At 47.0% G+C, this 22,150-nt stretch overlaps 1 protein-coding gene across 3 annotated transcripts; it reads right to left on the bottom strand.

Moving 5' to 3' along the window:
• Positions 1-1,208: 1,208 nt before the first annotated feature.
• On the bottom strand, positions 1,209-20,660 carry GJA5 (gap junction protein alpha 5). Of its 3 annotated transcripts, none has more exons than XM_051779355.1 (2): positions 19,926-20,660; positions 1,209-4,092 (listed from the first exon to the last, which is right to left on the bottom strand). In XM_051779355.1, exon 2 carries the CDS (start codon positions 4,042-4,044, stop codon positions 2,938-2,940), a length of 1,107 nt encoding a protein of 368 aa, XP_051635315.1. In that variant the 5' UTR covers positions 4,045-4,092; positions 19,926-20,660; the 3' UTR covers positions 1,209-2,937. The 3 variants fall into 3 exon arrangements, with proteins under 3 accessions (XP_051635315.1, XP_051635314.1, XP_051635313.1); XM_051779354.1 differs by having other exon boundaries at positions 19,932-20,660; XM_051779353.1 differs by lacking the exon at positions 19,926-20,660 and adding an exon at positions 14,718-15,298.
• Positions 20,661-22,150: the final 1,490 nt, after the last annotated feature.

The following is a 22,150-nucleotide window of genomic DNA, read 5'->3' as shown; positions in this document are numbered from 1 at the left end:
CCTCTTTTTCCCTCTTACTCCCCAGCAGAGACTGTAGCTCAGAGTTTTTAAAGTTTGGGCTACTGCTTGTTTTAAACAAAGAACAGTTTATTAAACAAGGCCTGGGTTCATGCTTGAGTGGCCCTACTAAACAGCAATATCACTCAATAGCCAAGTTTTCCAAGGGGAGTGCTCCTTGACTTCCTCATTGCATGTCTCTCCCATCAAGGTGGCACCCTATGGGATAGGCATGCTCAGGGCCGTGCAAATGCCAATTAAACACCCAAGGCCTGCAGCCTAATCCTGCCTTCTCGTGGCGTTTTGTGGCTGTGGGAGCTCAGATGGTATCCTCACTTCTGGGCTGAAAATCCCCAGACCAGTCTCAAAGGGTCCCTGTAGTTTCTAACACAGTTAAAGATCCTTGTCTCAGTGTTCTCACTGAATTCTGAATTCATTCTTTATACCCCCTCTCAGGCTCCTTCCTGGGACCCAGTACCTTACTGGTCTCCAGCTTCCCAGCCTGTAGAGTCCCAAGGGGTGGGAGGTCGTGTGGAGAAAGGGAGGAAAGGCACTTCCTTTGGGTGGACGGGGGGATGCAAGGTCAGAAGGAAAGAGCCTGTGAAAGTTGCAAAGTGGGAGCAAAGGATGAAGTTCAGAGAAGAGGCATAGCTGGGGGAAGAAAGGGATTTTCTGTGGGCTGGGCAACTGTCTCTTAAGAGATTTGAGTACCCACAGGAACGCTGCAGAGATGGTTAGCAGTGGATTTTCAATGTCTCTCATGACCTTGTCTCTTAAAAAGACATCAGGGCTCTGTTACTTCATGGAAAAGCAATCAGATGCTTGGGGCACAGGTTTTGCTGCCCTCTCCCTGCTGAGTTGGCCTCCCATCACAGGTGACCTCTCTGGGTGCAGAGATGTGCCAAGAGATGCAAGGGTCGAGCGTTTCCATTGCTAGAGGATGGAAGCTCTGCCCTCTGACCAGCTCTTCCCAGTCTTCCTTGGTGATGCAAAGGCAGGCAGGGGAGCTGGAGGGGGTTTCTGTTAGCCAGTCAATCAATCATTTCCCAATGTTTATTATTTATCCCCCTGGCCAAACCCTCCCCTCATTCCTGCCACTCTGGGCGATGGGAATTTTTGTGATCTCTGAGCAGCAGAGGCTGGCGGGCAGCCTGATCGATGCTAGAGCTCGTTCTCAGCCACATGAGAGGAGAAACATCAACAAGGAGAGATGGAGTTAGAACTTTATTAGGAGAAATCTAGACACGATTGACTAAAAACACATGTTAAGGAGAACACACGGGCCTTTTCAGGATTAAAAAATACAAATATATAAAAACTTACAAACAGAAAAAAAAATGGTTTTCCCCCCTCTGAGTGTGTGAGCATGTATGTATGTGTACAGGGAACTGTACCAAAGCTAACTATGTATCAGGAGCAATGACTCACAATGCCTTTCAGTGGCCCTAAGAGAGGGAATGGCTCGGTCCCCTCCTAAGCTGGTCCCTGGCCACTGGCTCGTGCAGTCCAGTGTTGGGAACCCTGCTGTGGCCCGTGCCTGAAAGGGTAAACAGCAGGGAGCAGCTTAACTCTGTTTAGCAGGTAGCTTTACCAGAGGGATGTCAGCTCTGGTAAAACCTATCTCGTATATCGAATGGGAGCTGCCTACAGACCTCCCACCCCAGACTCACTGCGCAGTGCTGGGCCCCAGTGGTTGCCCTGAGAGGCAACAGTGGTGGAAAGACCCAGCCCATGGGTGATTTCTTATGCCACGTGTGCTAGGGATGGAGTGGAGATGATGACCAGATAGCAGAGCAGGGACTTGCTGTGAGGACAAATGACTCGTGCTGACTGGCTTGGGAGAGCAGCCAAGACGACGATGTGCATGATGTGCAGGACCTGGAGAAGCCTCTTGCTCCTTGCAAAAGATGATGAAGTGTTTTGGTAGGTTGGTGAGAAGACACAGGCCGTACCAGATAAACAGAGGATGCTTTTCTCTCAAGTGGGCAGCTGGCAGCACCCTTTCAGCAGCATTCAGGTTGCTTGAAAGATGAGTTTAAAAAGGGGGAACTCACTTTGTTTCCACATGGTAATTCCTCTTTTCTACTAGGAAGATATCTGTTCTCACAGGAGAGTCTGTCTTTCTGTTAATGCATGTCTTGCTTAGAATTGATGACATAAGTATCTTGGGAAAATTCCCTGGTCTTCATCAACTGGTCATCTAAGTGATTTCCCTGGGGCCAGTCTGCTGCCCTGACTTGGGAATGAGGAAGGGATTCCAATGTTAGGCATGAGGCAGCTGTGCTGGGGGGAGCACAGATGTCTTTATTAATGGTGAAGAGTTGCTATATACACAGTGTCAAAAAATTCAAGTAGGATTTATCGTGTAAGGTAAACTGGTATAAAATATCTGGGCTCAGGTAGAGAAAGGGAAGGTTAGAAAGGGCCAGAAAAAAGCAGATGAGAAAGTCTTTCTTTCAGAAAGCCGACTGGTGTGTTTCTGCTCCCTGCAGGTGAGAGAAGCTTCAACTCAGTATAATTGCCAAGCTGATGTTGCAAATGTTGACTAGAGACCAAAGAAGATGTGAGGGGTTTGAGGTCCAGTCAGTCTGTTGAATACAGTGTCTGGGTGGATACCCACTGGGCAGCTCAGGAGGCTGCTGGCCTGTGCTCTACCAGGCTAAGGATGGGAACCTCTCATCCCTGTGGGTCCCATGACAAAAATACGTCTGAGGGCTTCCCATCCCGAGATTGGTGCCTCTCTTCAGTGCCTGTATCCCAGTGGCTGTCCCTGCCTTAAGCTGTGAGAGGTGCTGTCTGCAGTGTAACGATGATGTTCGCTGGAAAGGAGCGAGAGGGTGTTAACACAGAGAGGTTAGTGGCAAGAGTTTGGAGTCCACTTTGCAGAAGTTCTGCTGGGGGCTGAGGCTGCCCCTTCTCCTCACCCCTGCTGGAGACAGGTCACACAGACAAATCATCCGACCTTGCCTTGCTGCTGGCACGGCTGGCCTTGCTGAACCGGCGCTTCTCGTTGAAGTAGTTCTCGGGGAAGGAGGGCGCTGCGCTTTCACTGGCCACCTCCGGACTCTCCACGTAGCTGGACTTCATGAAAGGCCCTTCACCAGCAGCATCCTCCTGGCCGTGGACCCTCTCGGTGGCGAAGTTGGCGGTGTTCTGCTGGGAGGCCACCTTGTTGCTGAAGGGGCTGATGAACTTCCCGTTGGCACCTGACAAGCACTGGTTAAAATCCGGCGGGGGAGTGTACATCTGGGCCCTTTCTGCCTGTGGGGCAGACTCCAGCCTGGCGGGGGTGCTGGGGCTGGGTTTGTAGGAGCGGGAGCACCTCTCCTTGGCTTTCTTCCAGCCCAAGTGGTAGAGCTCGGCCAGGCTGAGGAACAGGGAGAGCACGGCCACAGCCAGCATGAAGACGATGAACACGTTCTTCTCCGTGGGACGGGACACGTAGCAGTTGACGGGGTGGGGGCAAGGTGCCCGCTGGCAGATGTACAGGGTCTCCAGGAAGATCCCGTACAGGACGTACTGTCCCACAATGAAGGCCACTTCCATGGCAGTCCGGATCAAAATGCTGTAGACGTAGGTGTTCAGCAGGCTGCCCCTGAGTATGATTTTGCCTCCTGATTCATCCCAGCAAGACAGCTCAGCCTTCTCTGGCACGGAGCACTTCTGCTGGTAGTATGTGTCACCACTGTTCTTCATCTCTCGGGCCTCCATTTCTGCCTCCTTCATCTTCCTCTTCTCCTCCATGCGCACCGTGTGCATCGCGTGGCCCATGTACACCAGGCTCGGGGTGGAGACAAAGATGATCTGGAGGACCCAAAAGCGGACGTGGGAGATGGGGAAAGCCTTGTCGTAGCAGACGTTCTCGCAGCCAGGCTGCTGGGTGTCACACATGAAGTCAGACTGCTCGTCCCCCCAGGAGGACTCGGCCGCCGTGCCCAGCACCAGCATCCGGAAGATGAAGAGCACGGTCAACCAGACCTTCCCCACCACTGTGGAGTGTTTGTGGACCTCCTCGAGGAACTCTCCCAGGAAACTCCAGTCCCCCATTTCTGCTCACCGGGAGGGGTGAGAAGTCTTGAGAATTGGACACAGCCTCTGTGGGAGCAAACAGAAGAGAGTGGTTCTAAGGAGGGTTAGGGACTGCCCAGCTGATAATGCATGGAGTGAAATGGTTTGTTTTGTGTCACAAGAAATGTTTTCATTTGACCTGAAATGAATGAGGTCTGGTTTGCTGAAAACTCTGTTTCATACCCACTGAAAACAACGTGTTGGGTTTGTTTGTTTGTTTTTTAATTCAGCTACTGCGACAAAAAGTGATCTTTTTTTTGCAAAGCACAGCTGCAACCTAATAAATGGGCTGCCAAAACCTTGAGGGTGAGCCAGATGTATTCTTGGTTCAGAAAGTCCTTTCACTGTGGTCTGCATGTTGCATCCTCTGTGGACTGCGTAGTTAAAGCAGCACTCATTTGTCTGCAAACTGTGCTCTGGGGAATCCTTAGTGGGCTGATCCCCTGGGAGTTAGGAGTGGAGTCTACAGCTTGGGCTGAGCAGTGCCTTGGCACTTTCATATGTTGCCTTTGTGTAATGCCTGCACCAACAGCTGGAATGTGAAGTGCTCACAGCTCTGAGCTTCACCTATGAGCTCGATGCCACCACTGAGAGAAATGCAGAGAAAACCTTTCTGTTGCCCACCTGCCCCTGTCCATGGGTTTTGCTTTGGTTTTGCAGTGTCTCCAGCTGCAAGTGTTTAGTTTTCAATTTTCAGATGTTTTGGGGAGCTGTGTCAGTCCTGCAAACCTAATCCTCTGCCACCCTCTCGTGCCTCTCTGAGAGGGAACTACTGCAAAATCTAAATGGTTGGTCTCACTCCTTCCTCTCTTCTGAAGTTCTGAGGCAAAATTCACAGTTCAATTGACACAGACAAAGGAAAAAAAAAACCTCCTTTGAAGTGCCTCCCAAGGATCAGCAACTCCTGGGAAGTGCTGTTGGTAGGCGGTCTGATGAGAGGAAAGGTTTGGTGGACTGGCAGTAAGATTGCAAAGTGAAGATGCAGGACAGCCTGCTCCAGGTTTGTTTCTGACTCTGACAGACTGTTTTTGGACAAGTTACTTAACCTCATGCATAAAAAGGTAGCAATGGGTTTAATCCATCTTCTGTGGGGCTCTGTGGGAGTGCTTGAGCAATCATTTGATCCAGTTATACTCCCCATACTTGCCTTCCCAGGGCACTGCAAAGCTCTCCCTTGTGCTTTAAGGGCTAGGTGCTATAAAATGTTCAGTATTACCTTGGAGATCATGTTCTCTCACAGTCAGTCTTTTGGAAAACAGCATTTTAATAAGTAAATGTAAAAATAATCATCATAATGAAATATTAAAAGCTCTAGTCAAGGTAAAACCCGAAGCCGTAGGGACCAAATTGTTAACTCTCCTTCTTTATTGTCCCTTGTCCTGCCTTTAAGAGCCAATTATTTTTATGGTGCAAAGAACGTCTGTGGAGAGTAGACACTGTTAAAAGCTGAAAATTTACTGCAGCAATACTGTGTAGATTTCCCTGTGAGCAAAAGCTGAAGAACAGAGAGACAGACTTTTTGGGGAAGCAACATTCCCTCCTCTGGTTGTGTGAGTGATGTCATTTAATGTAGCAGCACACATGGTGATTTATGCCATTGCTTGTTCATGTGCTGTGTGTCCATCTGCAAGGATGGATGGGGCAAAAGATCAAAAGTTGAATCCTTAAATTCCTGGTGCTTCTGAGGGCTGCCTTGTGGAAAGGTGAGAGTTGCCCGGGTAAGGAGACAGGGAGGTGGCCACTTGCTGCCCCACCAGCTGTCAGAAGCTGTGTGAGGAGGGAGAAGGGACATACCAGAAAGCAAAGGATGGGCTTTGGCTCTGTCCTGCTCTGGCAGGCGTGCTGCAATCATGCTGATGCAGATCCTGGTGGCTCCTTGGCGTATGAAGAATGTTTCATCTGCTGCCAGCCCAGAGCTGGAGGAGCAGTAACACAGAAAATCAGCTGGTCTTTCTGGCTCCTCTTGTCTGCACTGGTGAAAACTGGTGAGTGAGTGGGTCTGTCTTACCTTCTGAAATAGCTTTAGTGCAGTAACTGCATTCTGGAGAAATTAGCATATGGCTCCATTCCAGGAGCACCAGGGGATTCAATACAGGCAGATAAATCAGTGATGGGAAATATTTACAGCCTGTGGTGCTGAAATCAGTATGTTTGGTCTTTTTCCCCCAGAGTGCAGACAAGGCAACCAGCTACCTACAGTTCAATATATAGGTGTGTCCAATCAATGTCTTTATGCTGTAGCACAACTGTATGCATGGAATATTCCTTACAAGACAGCATGGACAGTGGTGGGTGTCCTCATTTATCCAGGTGAATTTATGTTGTTTTCAGGTGCCCCTAGTGCTCCTGCTGTTGTTAGCTGGCAGCTGCCTTTTCTTGTCTCACCTCGCTGTTTAGCACAAAAATGAACACAGTTTTTAGCACAAAAATGAGCAAAAAATGGCTTTGCAAAGGCTGAGTGTTCCTTCCTGCCACAGGGATGTACAGTCACAAACTAAGCCCCTCTTCCCATCAGTTCTACTGTGTGCAGGTTGTTTGGGGTTTTACTATGGCTTGTGTTCCTCAGGGAAGGCCACTAAACCTAGGCACTTGCAAATTGTAAAAATCAGAATGTGCAGAACACAAAGTAAAGCAAAAGTAAGCGCAGGAGGAGTCCAGAAATAAAAAATGTTAATGAATGAGAGAAGAACAGTAATTCACCTGTCTCACACACGCACAGAATTTTTTAAGAGGCTGTAAATCAGAAGGATCCAAAGCTGACAGTCATGAGGCTTAGGCTAGACAATAGGGACATTTCCTCTGTCTTCCCCTCCACAGACTGTCTAAAGGAGGGACTGCCCAGAGATGCCTCCTGATCATCCTGCTACAGCCCCAGAGAGAGCTGAGGTGGCTGCTGCAAGGGAGTGGGTGGCCACAGGAGAATGGGTTTTGGAAACCAAGAGAAGGACGTTCCTTCCTAGAGCAGTGTTTTTGGCTTAGATATTTGATAGTTATTGCCGAGCTATTCTTGGAGTGCCAGACCAAGGGTCTTCTAGAACATCTATCTCTCTGCTGCCAGCAAGAAAAGAAGGGATCGTTGTCACCTTCCTGACAGCTTTTCCTGGCTATGCAGAGCTACCACTGACCCAGCCTTTCTCCTCAGGGCTTTACTATTCTTGGGAATTTTCCATATAGTTCTCTTTCCTCATTCCCAGACTACTGTTGCCCTCGAATGCTTTGACCTCTCAGTGTCTGAGCATCTGCAGCCTTTTATATTCCTAGTTTGGGCTCGGTTGGGTAAATCTGGTCGCGCTCTGGTGTGACTCGGCAAAAAATACCTCTGGGTATCTTTGTGGGGTCTCAGCACCTGATAGAAGAGAGCCTTGACAGCAGGGCCATGCATATTCATGTACAGTTGTGGGCTGTGCCGCTGCTCTGCCATGCTTCTGGCTGACAGCTTCCTGCTGGATCAACACCGGAGCTGTGCTCAGTCATGGGATCTTGGCACCGGGAAACGCGCGTGCGACAAAGACCAGTGCAGCTTGGCACAGACCCAGCTTAATCATCACCTGGAATGCTACTAAAGCTGGGGAAAACTGAGTATCACACCACAGGCCAAGCCTGGAGTCTGCTCAGCTCCGGGCTGCCTTGTGACTGCCAAATTCCACGATAAAAATACCCCAGTGGGGACAGCACCTGCTGGTACGCCGGGCTGGCTCACACTGCTCACAGCCACTGCCTGCTCTCTGCCATTCCTGTTTTTGCACCACATTTATCTGTGGGAAGAGAAGTGTCCGTTGCCCCCTGAGCAGCTTTTCCCATCCTCTTGGTGTGATGCCACATGCTCTGAAGGACAGGCAAGCACTTCACATCACTGCTGCTTGCCCCAGCCAGCACACTTACTCTGGTTGGAACTAGCCAGGGCTTGATGAACAGCTAGGAAATTCACACCAGAGAGCCAGGAGGGCTGTTCCTGTGCAATCATTTTTATATGAGTTTATTTCCCTAGGGGTTGTTAGGGAGAAAGTTTCTCCCCCTTTAGAAGACAGGCGAGACTATCAGCGGTGATATAAATAGCTGAGCTCAACACTTCACGCTAGCTTTTCCCACAAGGAAGGTGACAGGAGGTCGCCATCTCTGCAGGATGTTTCTAAAATAAAGTGGAGAGTCTGATTATAACACTGTTTCTGCTCTCCCTCGCTGGGCTCACCTCTTCCCCTTGGCAGGTCCCAGGGGCACGTGGAGAGGCTCTCCGAGGAAGGCTCCTTTGTGTGAGGCAAGCACAGTTCCCAGGGAGGGGGAAAGTATCGAATTCAAAGCCATTTTAATTCTGCCCAGTCTCTGTGCATGATTTGCTCGATAGGATACAAATGCGTGTCTCTGATAGCTACTGAGATTTCCCAACACGCTGGAGGGCTGGGGCCCTGGATGTTTTAAGAGGCTCACACTCAGGACACGCAGCTGTGTGTGGAGACCCTGCAATAAGTGCATCCCCTCCAAGCTGCCAAATGGGGAGGCAGCCGTCCTCTTTGGGTGCTGGGCACGTGAGCAGTGACAGCCCTTTGCAGTAGAGCATCCAGGCCAGCTGTGGCATGGGCAGTGCCTAGGAACTGCTTGTGGCTTTCCCTCCTCCAGCTGTGTTATCTCACAGGAGGTCCAGGCCAGCACATGGCACAATGGATGTCCACCCTGGGGGTATGTGGGCAGAGATCTTTTCCCCTGTGTGACAGGCTTCACCTGTCAGGCTGGAGCCATACATGAGCAGAGCCCACACTACAAAACTGTCCTTTCACACCTGTAGACGCTTAGGAAGAACACTTTCAGCTCTGAACTGGAGGTTGGTTAATGCTACTTCACTTAAGGGTCTCCAGCCCTCTGTCAGCAGTAGTCCAGCCTCACAGCATCCCATGCAGTGCAGATGCTGTCCTCTCTATCTTGCAGATGATGGTCACTGCAACAGAAAGGACGAACTGCTTTTTCGAGGTCACTGTGCTAGAGACAGTCTGGGGACAGAGATCAGGAGTTGTCACTTGCAAACTTGTGCCCTTTTTTCTATGCAGCACTGCCTCTTAAACCTCGTGACAGCAACACAACGTTGCTTTTACATCTGCTTTTTACATCTGCTTCTACAGACCACATCCGCTTCTATAGACCACATCCCTTCTCTGCTGTGCCCCAGGACAGCACTGGCTTGGTTACCTGAAAGAAAACCCTCTCGTGCTGCCTGTCTATAGCAGGTACACCTGGCAGAACCAGGGGGCTTTTTGTTTTGATTTGTTGTTTTTGTGGGAGTTGGTTTTGGTACTTTTTGAATAGGCAAACATTTTGTTATTTCTGGCAGAGCCCACAGCCATGGTCAGTGCCCAAAAAGGAAGTAGCAGCCTTTACAATGTATGTACACAGAGTTCCTTTGTTGCCAGGACCTGGTCAGGAAGCATTTTGGGGACATGTGGCTTACAGCATTAAAAGATGAATAAAGTTAGAAATGCAATGTCCAGTGTGGGTGTGATGCTTTGAATTCCAAAGGCTTTTCATAGTTTTGTGACACAGATTGATGCTAAAGCCCACCTCAGCAGGTATCTTTTTGTTCACTGTTTGGCTTTTTCATATGGGTGTACAATAGACAAGCAATGACCTATTAGGCATTTTTGTCCAAGTACCATCCCTCTGGCTTCATATATTCATACATGTTCTTATCGTAAGTGTCTGCCTGAAACAGGCCAGTTCTTTAGCCAAATTTGATCTGCACATGAATCTGGACTAAATAGTTCTGTACTTATTTATGCTTTTAAAAGAAAAAGAAAAAAAAGACATGTCTGGATAGGTTCCTTTCTAGTTCCTTGGGTTCAAAGTCCTGTGCTGAACCAGTATCAGGGAGAGTGATTTTGACCCCAGTGCTCGAATCTCACCAGAGAGGAACAACTCTGTGTTAACAGCTCCTGTCCTAGAGGACAGACATCCAACATTGCTTATCTTTCTGCTCCTCCCGAGTTCACTGCAGTTTCTGGGAGGGTCACACTGGTATCCAGACCACTGGCCCTACTTGTAGCTGCAGACAGCTTGTTATTCCCTGACAGGGTGTGCTTTCCCCCTCCTCTCCAAATGTGGAAAATCTCGGAGTTCACAAAAAACAGAGTGGGTGAGAAGATAAGGGAGCTGAGTGACCTGTCACCTCCCACACACAACCCTGACGCACACAGGGACACAAGCACGGGGAAGTCACTCATCACCTTCACGTGTGTACACCAGGGATGTGTTACACACACGGGTGATAATAATATGTAGAATATTTTCATCTCAAGTGGTGGTGGAAGCTGCAGACTCCCGGTCAGTTGAATTTTTATTAGTTGTCTATCCAGGACATCTAATGCTGTTCCCCCACTGTACTTTCAAATATCCAAATATTAGGGCCAAACTCTGCCTGATACAATCACGGGAGACCAAGAACAGAAAAGACCTTGAACTCAGTTGAGTCAAGCTGAGGAATGAATCTATCCCCCTGTCTTTGAAAAGCCTGCATCAAATAGTTGCATGATAGTGGTATCCAGGCTTACACAGAGCATGCAGAGAGCACCTTCTGACTCTCTTGGGATTCTCTCCCTTTGCCTTAGAGAAATGTGGGGCCTTAGAGACCCCAACACATATGACAAAACTGGACTTGGGATAAGATAAATGTGCTTTTTGCTAGAAAAATACCTCATAAATTCTCTCTCTAATGTAAATGCTGCAAACTTGGTGCTCTTTCCAGTGTCTTTGTGTTTGCAGAGAGAAGCAAACCCATATGAATTTGCAGATCATGCTAAATTGGGCAGGCTAAACCAGGCTAAATACGGGTGAGGGGACAGCCAAACAGGGCATAGGGAGCTCTGGAAAACAGAAACATGCAGAGAAATTTGGGGAGCTGCTGTAGTAAAGCTGTTCCTGAGCTCTGCTGAGAGGAGCTGATCTGAAGCACTGCTTAGTCAGTGGGTACAAGGAGACGTGCAGTGATGGCAGGCACCACACTGGGTGCAACATGGCAGCAGTGAAACCTGCCCATGTGAATTTAGGCTGGTTCAGAGACTGCGTGAGACACAACTTGTTATAGTGTTGAAATAAAACAGACCGGAGAGGTAGTGGGAAAAGGAGAGAGCTCTCATTCAGACTGTTCCCATCCTTTCTTCCTTCCTTCCTCTTACCCCAGTGAGAGACCCTGTCTGTCAGTTCTCCATTGCTCTCCTACAGTCAAGCTTTCCCCCTGGGGAGAGCCTTGCCTCAGTTTTTTGGCAGTTTTGACCAGTTAACTCTCTTCAGCACCCAAGTTGCTAACGCTTTCAAGCCTCAGAAAGGGGAAATTTTCAGTGACTATCTATTTTCCACTTATTACTACCTTGTCAAATCTCATTTCTTCCTTCTTTCCAAAAATCTGTAGGGTTCTTTTCACACTCCAGCCTCATTGCTGCATCCTTGCCTCAAGTATTTAACTTCACGTTCAGGGTGAAGTCTCACTATAGCTTGTGAGTGGATTATTTTTTGTACTCAGTGTATGTACGTACACATATATGTGCACACATATACACACAACCTTTGAAACTAACTAGTATTAAATTGGCAAGGCCCAGCAGTAGGGAGTTAGGGAGTGCAGGGTTACTGTTCTCAGTAATCTTAATTCAATCTCTTTGTGCCTGTGCCTCTTAGCTACGAGTCTCTAACCACATCCTCACATTGTCACCTCATTCTTTGCACAGGATGCTTGCCTTGTTCTGTGCCAGCCTGACTGGGGCTTTCTTGAACAGCAGCTATTCAATGTTTTGTTTTCTCCTCATTGTTCAGTGGGTGGCCTGTGCCTCATTTACTGTACATTATTCAAGTCCAGTTCTAAAGACAGAATTATTAGTTTCCTCATGGGTTTTCCTATGGCTTTCAGCACAACAGTATCTGATTGCTTCACAAATATAAATCTACTTATTTTCATTACCACCCAGAGGTGAGGAGATGGCATTAGATCTACTTTCCAGCTGAGGAACTAAGGCAGTGAGAGATTAAGATAAAAACTGTTCATTAGTTTTGGAAGCTGTTTGGTGATATTGCTAATCTGTTTTTTCTTTCCAATGTACTTAGCACTATATAATGTGTATTCAAAGCAGAGCTCTGTCTGGTTTATGCTGGACTGGGAGAGTTTATCACTTCCACCAGTTGCACCACATCTAGAAGTCAGATATCCAGAAGTCAGGAGAAACCACTGAGGGCACATTGGTGTAGCTTAAGTGATTTGACCCGTCGTGACAGAGGAAACTGGAGTAAGAAGCAGGAATTAACCCCAGTCCTCTTGGATAGCTTTATCTGATTATAAACTGGAGACAGTTTTTCTCCCATCTCACTATTCTCTCCCTTCTTCAGCAGACACCTGAATGCATCTGGAGACCCTGGACTCTGCAGCGGTCACCCTTGCCAGGCTGCTTCACTTCCTGAGCACCCCTGTGCCCTGACCAAAGCACCCCTCAGCTTTTCTGCTTCTAAGGGACAGGAGTTCCATATGGAAATTCTCAACCATTCCCAAGGCACGTCCACAGTGACATAAAAAATAAAGAAAGACTGAAACGTAAGTGTAAACCCCTTCATTCTTATGTTAAAATCCCCTGACCTCCCTTTGAAGATGCACTAGAGAGACTTAGGGGTGTGCATCTCTCTGCTCATTATGTACTGTGTGGCAGGAATATTCCTTTGTTTCAGGGAAGAGTTGAGTATTGTCCATGGAGATCTCTGAGTTGCTTATAGATAGCAGTAAAATTGATTTCTCCCCCACCTCCTCTTTATGAGTTCTTAGCCCTAAGACTGAAAAATCTCTGATGCCTCCCGGGAACTATTTCTAATTTTAAGCGACAGCACCCTATGTATGGAGCAGCCTCCAAAATGTGCTCCCTAATGACCTGGTACAGTGCTGAATTACTTGTTCCTCCTTGTCTATTTTCAATGCTGGAAGATAAGTCAGAAAACGGGCAAACGTTCGGAATGTGTGAAATCTGCCTGAAGGTCAAAAAGAGAAGAGGGGCTAAGGTATGAAGTTCTGTGTTTTTCTGTCAAGGTTTAAGTTTTTAGTGCCCATAATACTAAAATGTTGTGATACTACATACTGCTGAGTGGAAAAAAAACAACAACCCCAAATACTTATAGTAGCAGGAATACTTAACATAGTTCCCAAGCGACCGGGAGCCTGATGAGTATTTTAAACCCTGAAGCCTCGGGAATTCTCCTAAACTACTGTTCTGCTCCCAAGGAAAAGGGGAACAAAGTTAGAAATGTGTGCTCTTCTCAGAGTAGATTTTGAAAAATACCAGGAAATGCAGAGTTTTTTAGCCTGTGAGGCTTCTGAATAGCTGTTTAACCCACTCCTAGCTGCACACACATATGCACACATATGTTACATGCATTAAGTTCTTTAAACAGAGGATCACATAGACAGCAGCAGGGAAAAACTCTCACACACACTGCTTCACCAAGGAATTTTGGTGGGTTTATTAGCACAGAAAAAGAGTTCAATGCTTAAGGTTCATGCAGCCCGTGACTTTTTTAGCTGAGATTTGTCCAGAAAAGCTACTTATATGGTCCTCTAAAGATTTTTTACAGTACTTCAGGGATAGAGGCACTGCCTCAGTATACCTGAGATGTAAAAACCAGAGTGCCACAAAGCTCATTACACATGACAAATGGACAGTCAAATAACCCTTTAGGAAATCAAAGGAGACACCACAATCAGAAGAGGCAATTAGCAGGCAACCTTTACAGTATTTGAGGTTGCTTCTTTCCAGGTGAGTGTATAGAGGTACCATATTTTCAAGCTGGGCTGTTCTTTGAAATCTTCGGTGGCAACGCTAGCAGTGTCAAATCATGGAAATGTAACTGAACAACTACTGCAAGTACAAAAAGGGGGGGAAAAAGTTAGGAAGGCAAATAAAAAGAAGCAGCAGCTGCTAGTGTGAGAGAGGACATTTGTCCCTTTAGGTCTGCGTGCCTCTTTGCTGAGGCTGCCATGGGCAGTGTCGGGATGGAGAAGAAAGGCATTCCCCTCGCGGCGCGCGCGGTACGGGTGGCTGGGAGATACGAGCAAGGCACTTCTCTACATTTGAGTTACATTCCCAGACTTGGTGTCACAGACCAGCCAGGACACAGTATTCTCAAGCAAAAGAGACGGCAACATTTTGACACCGTCCTGCGCGCTTCAGAATACGGGCGGTTCGTGCAGACACTTGATAAAGTGTTTTTACCCTGAGAGCCTCTCTTAGGTAAGAGTTCCCTTCACCACCGTCCCCTGAGCAGGTTGACAGCATGCTGAAATGGGATCTGACAGAAACTGCAGTTTGTCTGAGGATATTTGGGGCTCTTATGCTGTTTTCCTGTACATTGAAATCTGTTGGTATCCATGTTCATCACAGGGAGGTTACTCGTCATTTCTGTAGCTGCCTGTGGCAAACACAGTTTAATTTTTAAAATGTCCCAAATCTAGCTAGTAGTGGGAATGTTCTGAGGAGAAAATTAAAGGAAAAGTAAATTTCTTAAGTTATTTTTGGCCAACCTTCTTTTCCTGCCTCTCCAAATCCATCTCTTCCCTTACGCTGCTTTCCCCTTGAGTTTAATAACTTGATCTGCCATCGACACTTCTACAGTTCTATTATTTCCCCCTCCTGGTTACTTACCTGATTTCCAGTATCTTGTCTTCAGTCTCCTTCCCTTGCTTTAACACTTTCCCTTTTTGTAGTTAAGTTGGACTCCTTGTTCTTCTCAGTTGCTTCGTTTTATTCCTTTAATGTGGTTCTCTCTCTCTTCCTCTCTTTTTCTCCACCCCCTTTCTGTGTCACTTTCTGTCTTCCCCACTGCCTCTCTGCCTTTCCCCCTCTTCTTTCTTCACCTACTTTTCTCGTCTCTCCCACCCCCTCCAGCTTAATCTTTCTATTTTCAAACCTGCTTTCCCGTTGTTTTTCCTTTAAAGACCATGGATCTCATTCCTCCCTCTCCATTCTCAGCCTCTCCCCGTGCCACCCTCCCCATGCCGACAGGATGCATTCGCTGCCGGCTTCGCACAGTCCCTTCCAGTTGCTGCTACTACTGTTCCTCCACACGTCCTCCCACAGATAACATACTACGGTATAAGCCTCCCCTAAACAAAAAGAGACAGGGTTGCCCCACAGTTACACCAGCCAGACCCTGAAAAGCTTTTTCCATGCAAGATGCTGACGAAGGACATTTTTCTGACTTGTTCAAGCTTAATCCAGAAAAAAAGCAGAACTCGTGTAGAGCAGGGTCTTCCACCTCTTCAAAGAACACAGAACTTGCTCTGCTGGCTCGGACCAGGGGCCCAGCACAGCTGCAACCATGTCCCAAAGGGCACCAAATGCTCCCCAGGGGGATTTTACATGCCCCCTTACTGATAAATAGAGAATAACCTGCCTGTCAAGAGAGGTTTTTTTTTTTAAGGCTACCCTGCCACCACCTCCCTCCACACACACAGTCAGATGCACAAGCATTTGGGCCTTTCTCAAAACTGCTTTTGACGTATCAAGTGTCTGAAAGTCTTGTATTTCATGTATGTGTTTAGCTGAGCCTCTGATTCCTGCAGACTGGGAATGCCCCAGCGAGGAGGGGGAATCAGAGATGCCTCGTGGCTTTGATAAAGGCTGGTCTCAAAGAACCAGTGGCAGGAGAGTGAGGTTTGCACAGAAACTCTGCTAATCTGAGACCTGGCTTGCTGCACACAGGCTTTGGTGGGTATCCCTCCTGGAATCCTTCCTAGGCTGGATATCTCCCACCCAGAACATAACTGCCCAGTGGTCCCTGTGCATCGGCAAATGCAGATCGTGACACGATAGCAGTCCAGGGACTAAAACACAGCGCTGGCAACTCTTTCTAATCCAATCATTCTTCTCCCACTGATTTAGTTCCCCCTTCAGTCACAAGACTGAAAGCCAGTCTACACAGGGACAGTGCTGTGCAGAGGCTACCTCTGGAGGCGTGTCCTGTGTGGACACTCTCATTCTGAAGTTAAGAGGGCAATCCTTTTCCAAGAGGCCTGAATCCTCAACGGTGGTTAGTGCAGGATGCAGGACATGCAGTGCACAGTAAATATCCACAGCAGCTCAGTAACCTTCTGGTATATTTCTAACTTTATTGAAAGGCCTTCTGTGAAACTGGAAATGTTTCTGGAGTTGTTTCTCCCTCTCCTGCCTGGCAGTATTATATCTGTGATGGAATTTCATCCGAGGGAGAATATCACTTTGTGTTTGGTTTTTTTTTTTCTTTCTGGAGTAATTTCCATGAAGCATTATTATGTAAAGTCATGTTGATTTTATGCCAGTGAAATTGTCAAGGACTTCATCATAGAAGTGTCCAAAAAAAGGTGTTAATAATACAGGTCTAGCTCACAGATGGCTTTGGGATAGGCTAGGGATAAGGCTTGTCAAGTGTTTCTCACATGCTATAGAGAGAGAGGTCCTGTGAGAGAGCTGTCTGAAATGCATTCCCCTCCCTGTGTGGCTGACACTTTGCTGTACACTGAGGGTGATCAGGTCTGATTCTCCCTGCTCACTCCTTCGTGTTTCCTGTCCCAGTATTGTTCCTGAATGGCACACAGAGGTAATCTCTGAATCCAGCAGGCACAGTCTAGTTCTGCTGAGTGAATGAGGGAGGGAGAACGTTTCTGCCCCACACATTCATCATGCACATGTAGCTCCTATGAGCACTTTTTGTGCTGCTGGTAACTATTTGGATTTTAATGCACAGAAAGGAAATGGAGAAAGGCAAAAACCAGGAAGGTGGTGATGTACAGATACCTCAGCCAGCCCCTCAGTGTGTCATCCCTTCCCTACTGCACCCACTTCAAGGGAAAACAGAGGTGTTGTGTCCAGCTCCTCAGCTGCGGAAATAGCTGGTTTTCCCACTGTTAAGCCAGGAAGAAGGATTTTTCCTCCCCTCCCCAAGAGCCTGCTATGCAAAACTTGTATGACTTGAGTAAGGAGAGCAAGTGGAAGAGAATGCTCTCCCAGACAGTGGGAATGAGGAGAACAGCTGACAGCTTGCCATGTGCAGCTTGTGAATCTCAGCAGTTTGTGGTGCTGGGGAATGGATTTTGAAGGAAAGGAGAAATAAAGGCAGGATGTAAAGGGAAAATAAGATGACATGTACCATCTTCTGATCAAAGGTAAAGAGGTTTCTTGGATTAAGATTCCTGATCTCCTAGGTAAAAGAAACATAGCAGACCTTATCTACCTGGAGTTTGGTGAGCTGTATGATGTGGTGTCCCAGAAGAAGCAAATTAGTAGAGAGGCTTCAGCTGAAGAAGACAGGGATTAATAGAGAAATCCTCAAGTGGGTAAAAGACTGACAGAATTGAGACACTGGTTCCCTAATAGGTTGAAGGGAAATTATCTGTGAGGCTGCCTGAAGATTGCTCTTAGGACTGATCTTTTTTTAATATTTCTGTTAATTACCTTGGCACCGAAAGTAGAAATGCTAATGAAATCTGCTGATGAAACAAAGCTGGGAGGTATCATCAGGGCAGAGGTGGATTCCAGCACTAGGAGGGCTCTTTGTGAGTGGAAGGACAGAGGTGAGGTTTAATGAGAGAGTGCAAAGTCACACACCAGGAACCTGTTGCTTGAAGAGTAGCAGGATTGTTTCTTAGCAGAGAGATCTTCCCCAAGATAGGGAAAGTCTCGGGTCAAGGTCACCAAAGGAGGAGGAACCAGCGATGCTATGTAGGGGTGAAAAAGGCCAGTGAGCTCTGAGGATGTAGCAGTATTTCCAGTTGCACCGAGTGAGACTGATGCCAGGGGCTTTACATCCCAGAGGATGTGAGACTCCTCCAGGATAGTGTGTGCAGCACTGCTCACCCACACAAGGAGGATGTTCAGCCTGAAGCAGGTGCAAAGAAAGGCAGTGGGGTGATCAGAGGGACGGAGGGTGTCTCTTGTCTGAGAGTATGTTTACTTATCAGTCACAGAAGTGACTGCAGAGAGACATTTGAGCTGATTTGAAAATAGATGTGGCACCAGTTCGAGCTTTTCAGCATTAATTATTTTGCACTGAATTTCATGCTACTGCAGCTACACAAAGTAATTAAACCACGGTGTGATGTGCCTGCAGGGTGAATACTATAAGGGAGCTCAGTTACTCAGTCTGGCAGAACAAAGGTTAAGAGAGGAGAGATTTGCTGCCTATAAATACTTTTAGGAATTGGGGGTTGGGAAAGTAAGTGCTAGGGAGAGAGGAGAGCTGCATAAGCTAAAGGACAATGTGGCACAAGAATAAATAGATATAAATTGGCCATGAATGAATTTAGGTTGGAAATCAGAAGGTTTCTAAGCAACAGAGCAGGGAAGGAGGTGCTGGAACAGCATTCTAGTAGCACAAGTTAGGGCGGAAACCTAATGAGATTTAGGGCAGAGCTTAGTAAGTTTAGAAAAGACCATTTGTTTTTTACTTGCCTGTTATTCAAAGGGATTGAACCTGATAAGCCAAGAGGTCCCTTTTTCATTTTATTTCCTGTGCCTGCCTTATTGCCTTATCAGAGCTGCACCCTTGCAAACAAAAGCCAGGTAAATCCTGAACAGAGCTTATGTTATGAGTTTTTCGGCACTGATCCCATGGATGTTTAAGGAGGATTCATTCTGTGTCAGGGATTTAAACAAACAAAAAGGAAGCCAAGACAATGCGTGGAGAAGGTCTGCAAATATGCAGTAGTATAGATGAGAGCTCACATATGAAAGAGCTTCTTCATATAAAACAGATGTTCTCAGAGCACCTGGCTTTGATGGAAAGCTGCTTCAAATGCAGGTAGGTGCTCTCCTGAGATGTCAGAACTTAAAGGGATTGTCTGAAGGAAAAATGTCTCATATATTCCTGTCATTACTGAGGACTCTGTGCCTGGGGAGGATATCAGATTTGCTGCACTGGGAAATTCAAGAAAAAGCCACCACCCAACAGCAGTTGAGTTCATCTCTGATGCCTGGCCACAGCACTGCACTTACTCTGATCCTTCACAATGTTCCATGCTGGACAGGCACCTCTACTGCCTCCTCTAAAGCACCAATGGATGGTGATGGTGCCTTCCTGGTGAAATACTTATCTAAAATCCCCATGCATGGATATGATTGAAAGAGAAGGCAGGAGAGGGAAGTTCTCTGTTATACATTAGACCTCTGGAGACAGTTTGAAGGCATCCTCCAGCAGGAGGCAAATTCCCAAGGACAGGCTGGGCCCAAGGGAACAGGAGTAACATGTAATGAAAGGCCCCTGAATGAGGAGAACAGTTTTATAATCACAGTTCCTTATCTAGTAAAAAGTCCCAGATTATTCCAGTATAGGTGGATGTTTTCCCCTTCCCAGCCCAGAGTACCATACCAGCACAGAATGAGAAAAGAAGAAGAAACAGTAAGGCTTGAAATGTCACTACGTGTCAGCCTCATTTGCCAGTAGAAAGAAAAACTGGAAGAGGTTTTCCTCTCACTGAGGAGAAATTACCATCTATCCTGACGTAAATGCTTAGTTGTCAGCTTTATGTTACTGGAAACAAAGCATGGTACTCTCCCAGCTACTGCTTCTGCTTCTGAACTCTGCAACATCTCTGAGTAGCTGAGAAGTGCTTTGCAAATGATAATGTAATTACAGCTCCTATAAACATTCTCCTTGCTTTACAGGTGGAGGAACCAAACCATGGAGAGCATAAAGGATTTGCCCAAAGGATCAGCAATTCATTTTAAAGCAAGGAGTCCTCATCTACCTATCCACCAGACATTCATCTTGTCCTGTGAACTTCCATCTAGATGAATTGCTGCTTTACAAAATTATATGTGTCTATACAAATATACATATATATGTTTCCCAAAGTAAGAAGAAAAGAAAGAACAGACCTTTACCTCTTTTTGCTGAACCTGGGCAGGTAGAGAGAGGAACAGGTAAAGTTGACTGAAGGGTGGGTGAGCTTTAGCACAGCTCTTTGGTCTTGCTAGAGCCCACCTCTGTGTCAGTGTTGGGCTCCCAGAAGAGATCCGTGTCTGAGGGAGGACACTCTGGACAGGGTGAGCAAACCCCAGGCAGCTCCCAGGAGCTCAGCCTCCTGCTGTGGTCTGACACTGGCTCACTGGCTGGAGATCCCCTCGAGCCTGGAGGACTGATGCTGGGGGAGACCAGCTCCTGAGCTGTTCCTGACATGCACTGGCAGCTGTCTGCCTGCTACTCTTTTAAAGGGTCTTTGTGAATCAGGATAAAAATGTGACCTTACGCAGGCGGCATTGTGAGCGCAGCTTGGCTCAGGTTCAGCTCTTCCTCTGGCTCCCAGCTACTCTATTTTTATTGAAGGAATTTTGAGGCTATCAGAAAGGAAGTCAAATTGTTTTAGGAAAACAATAGAAAAGCAACTTGAAGTTTATTAGCTTCCTGCCCAGGGTCTGGGACCAACTTGTCAAACTTATTAGAGCGATGGTGAGACTATTTATTTAAAAGGGCTAGCGACAAGACTCACAATTTCATTCCTGTTTAGGCCTTGGTGGAAACAAAGGAAGGCCATAAAATAATATCTGAAGGGAGCAGATGGCTAACTGGTAAATGGTGCGAATAAGGTTGGCCTGTGAGACACTGGTGGTGGTCACCAGTGCAGTGGCTTTTGTGGGACTTTGTCATCGACCGAATGCCCAGGCTTGCATTCATAGGCCAGTCCCATCACCCCAAATTCCTTACTGTGGCTCGAATTTTCAGATGGAAGCCTCACACCTAAGAAAACAAATTTGGCAGGAAAAGGTCTGTGTTTTAGAGCTACTGAAAGGAGCAAGACAATGCAGCAGGTCTGCAGAAGAGACAGGAATAGAGCCCAGGTGTCCCTGATCCCGTTGGACTGCTGAAGCCCCCCGACTGCAAAAAATATTTATATCCTTCAGAAGCAGCTGCAGTCTGCTTCCCCATCCAGCTACCCCAAAGTAGCAGCACCATTAGGTCATTGCATACATGCTGGCATGTGGCTGGTGAGAAGAATGGACAGCCAAACCATCAGACTCACGAGCAGAAAGTGTCTGTGCTGCCCAAGCCCTTCTAAGGAGTTTCATCGTTTGCAAGGAAACAAGAAGAGAATAAAACAGGTAACCAAGAAGCACTTAACAAACTCTGCTTAATGCAAAGCCATATCCCTTTTTCAGAGAGCTCTCTGCTAACTGAGTGTTTAACCTGCTTCCAGGGAGGACTGGGGAGGAACTCACCTCTCCTTTCAGCGGTGCAGTTGTAGTCTCTAGGAAGTCAGGTGCTGAGAGGTACTGAGCCCGCAGAGCTGTGCACACAGGCTTTGAAAGCTCAGTAACTGCTTTTCAGATGAAAGGAAGAAGAGCCCACCTCAAAAATTCTCTTCCTTCTTCTCCTCATTAGCTTAACTAAAAGCGGGAATGCAAAGCTCCTGTTTTTTCTGAGGCCTAATAATACATCTTGTATTGGCAAGTGACAGAAGATCTTGGTTTATGTGTTCCTTTTAATTTGCCTGGGTTAGGTGTTTATAAGAGTCAAAGTGAGTGCATGGTCTCTGCAAAGGCCTTAGAAACTGGGTCTTAAACTTGGTAATTTTAATGTTAATGCAACAGTCTTCCACTCATTTAAGTAATTCTTGCAGCTTTTAGAAGGTTTTTGTAATTTCTGTCCCTCTGAGATACTGCCTTGGTAAACAAGTCAGCCGAAGAAGTGCACTGAGCAGTGCAGCATCCCTAGTTCATCACAGTCAGTAGGTGTTTACTTAATTTTAAGTACATTCTTGAGCTGCACTGATTTCAGTGGGATTTAATAGCCTGCAAGTTAAGCACCCTACATTGCCAGGCAGCTTTGCTGGGGGAATTCCAAGGCAGACAGCAGCCAGTCAATATATTCTCAATGGCCTCTGCTGCAAGGGATGCCATGTGCAAATCACATGATGGTGATTTCTGGTAACAGAAAATAATTTATTTGCACTGACTTGGCATCTGCGTCATCTGGACTGGTATCACTTAATTCGTGCTTTGATCTAGCAAGTAAGTGTTTTGCCCTCGAATGTGTGCTGTGAGAATCTCTCTGTCAGTCACTCAGGACCTCTGGACTCTCGGTAGCCCCTGAGGCTGAGATCCTG

The sequence above is a fragment of the Manacus candei genome, unplaced genomic scaffold (genome assembly GCF_025592945.1).
Source record: "Manacus candei isolate 608988 ecotype Guabito, Panama unplaced genomic scaffold, ASM2559294v1 h1tg000014l, whole genome shotgun sequence".
In the NCBI taxonomy this organism is placed as follows: domain Eukaryota; kingdom Metazoa; phylum Chordata; class Aves; order Passeriformes; family Pipridae; genus Manacus; species Manacus candei.
The sequence above is the reverse complement of the archived record's forward strand: the minus strand, read 5'-3'. Positions and strand labels throughout refer to the sequence as shown.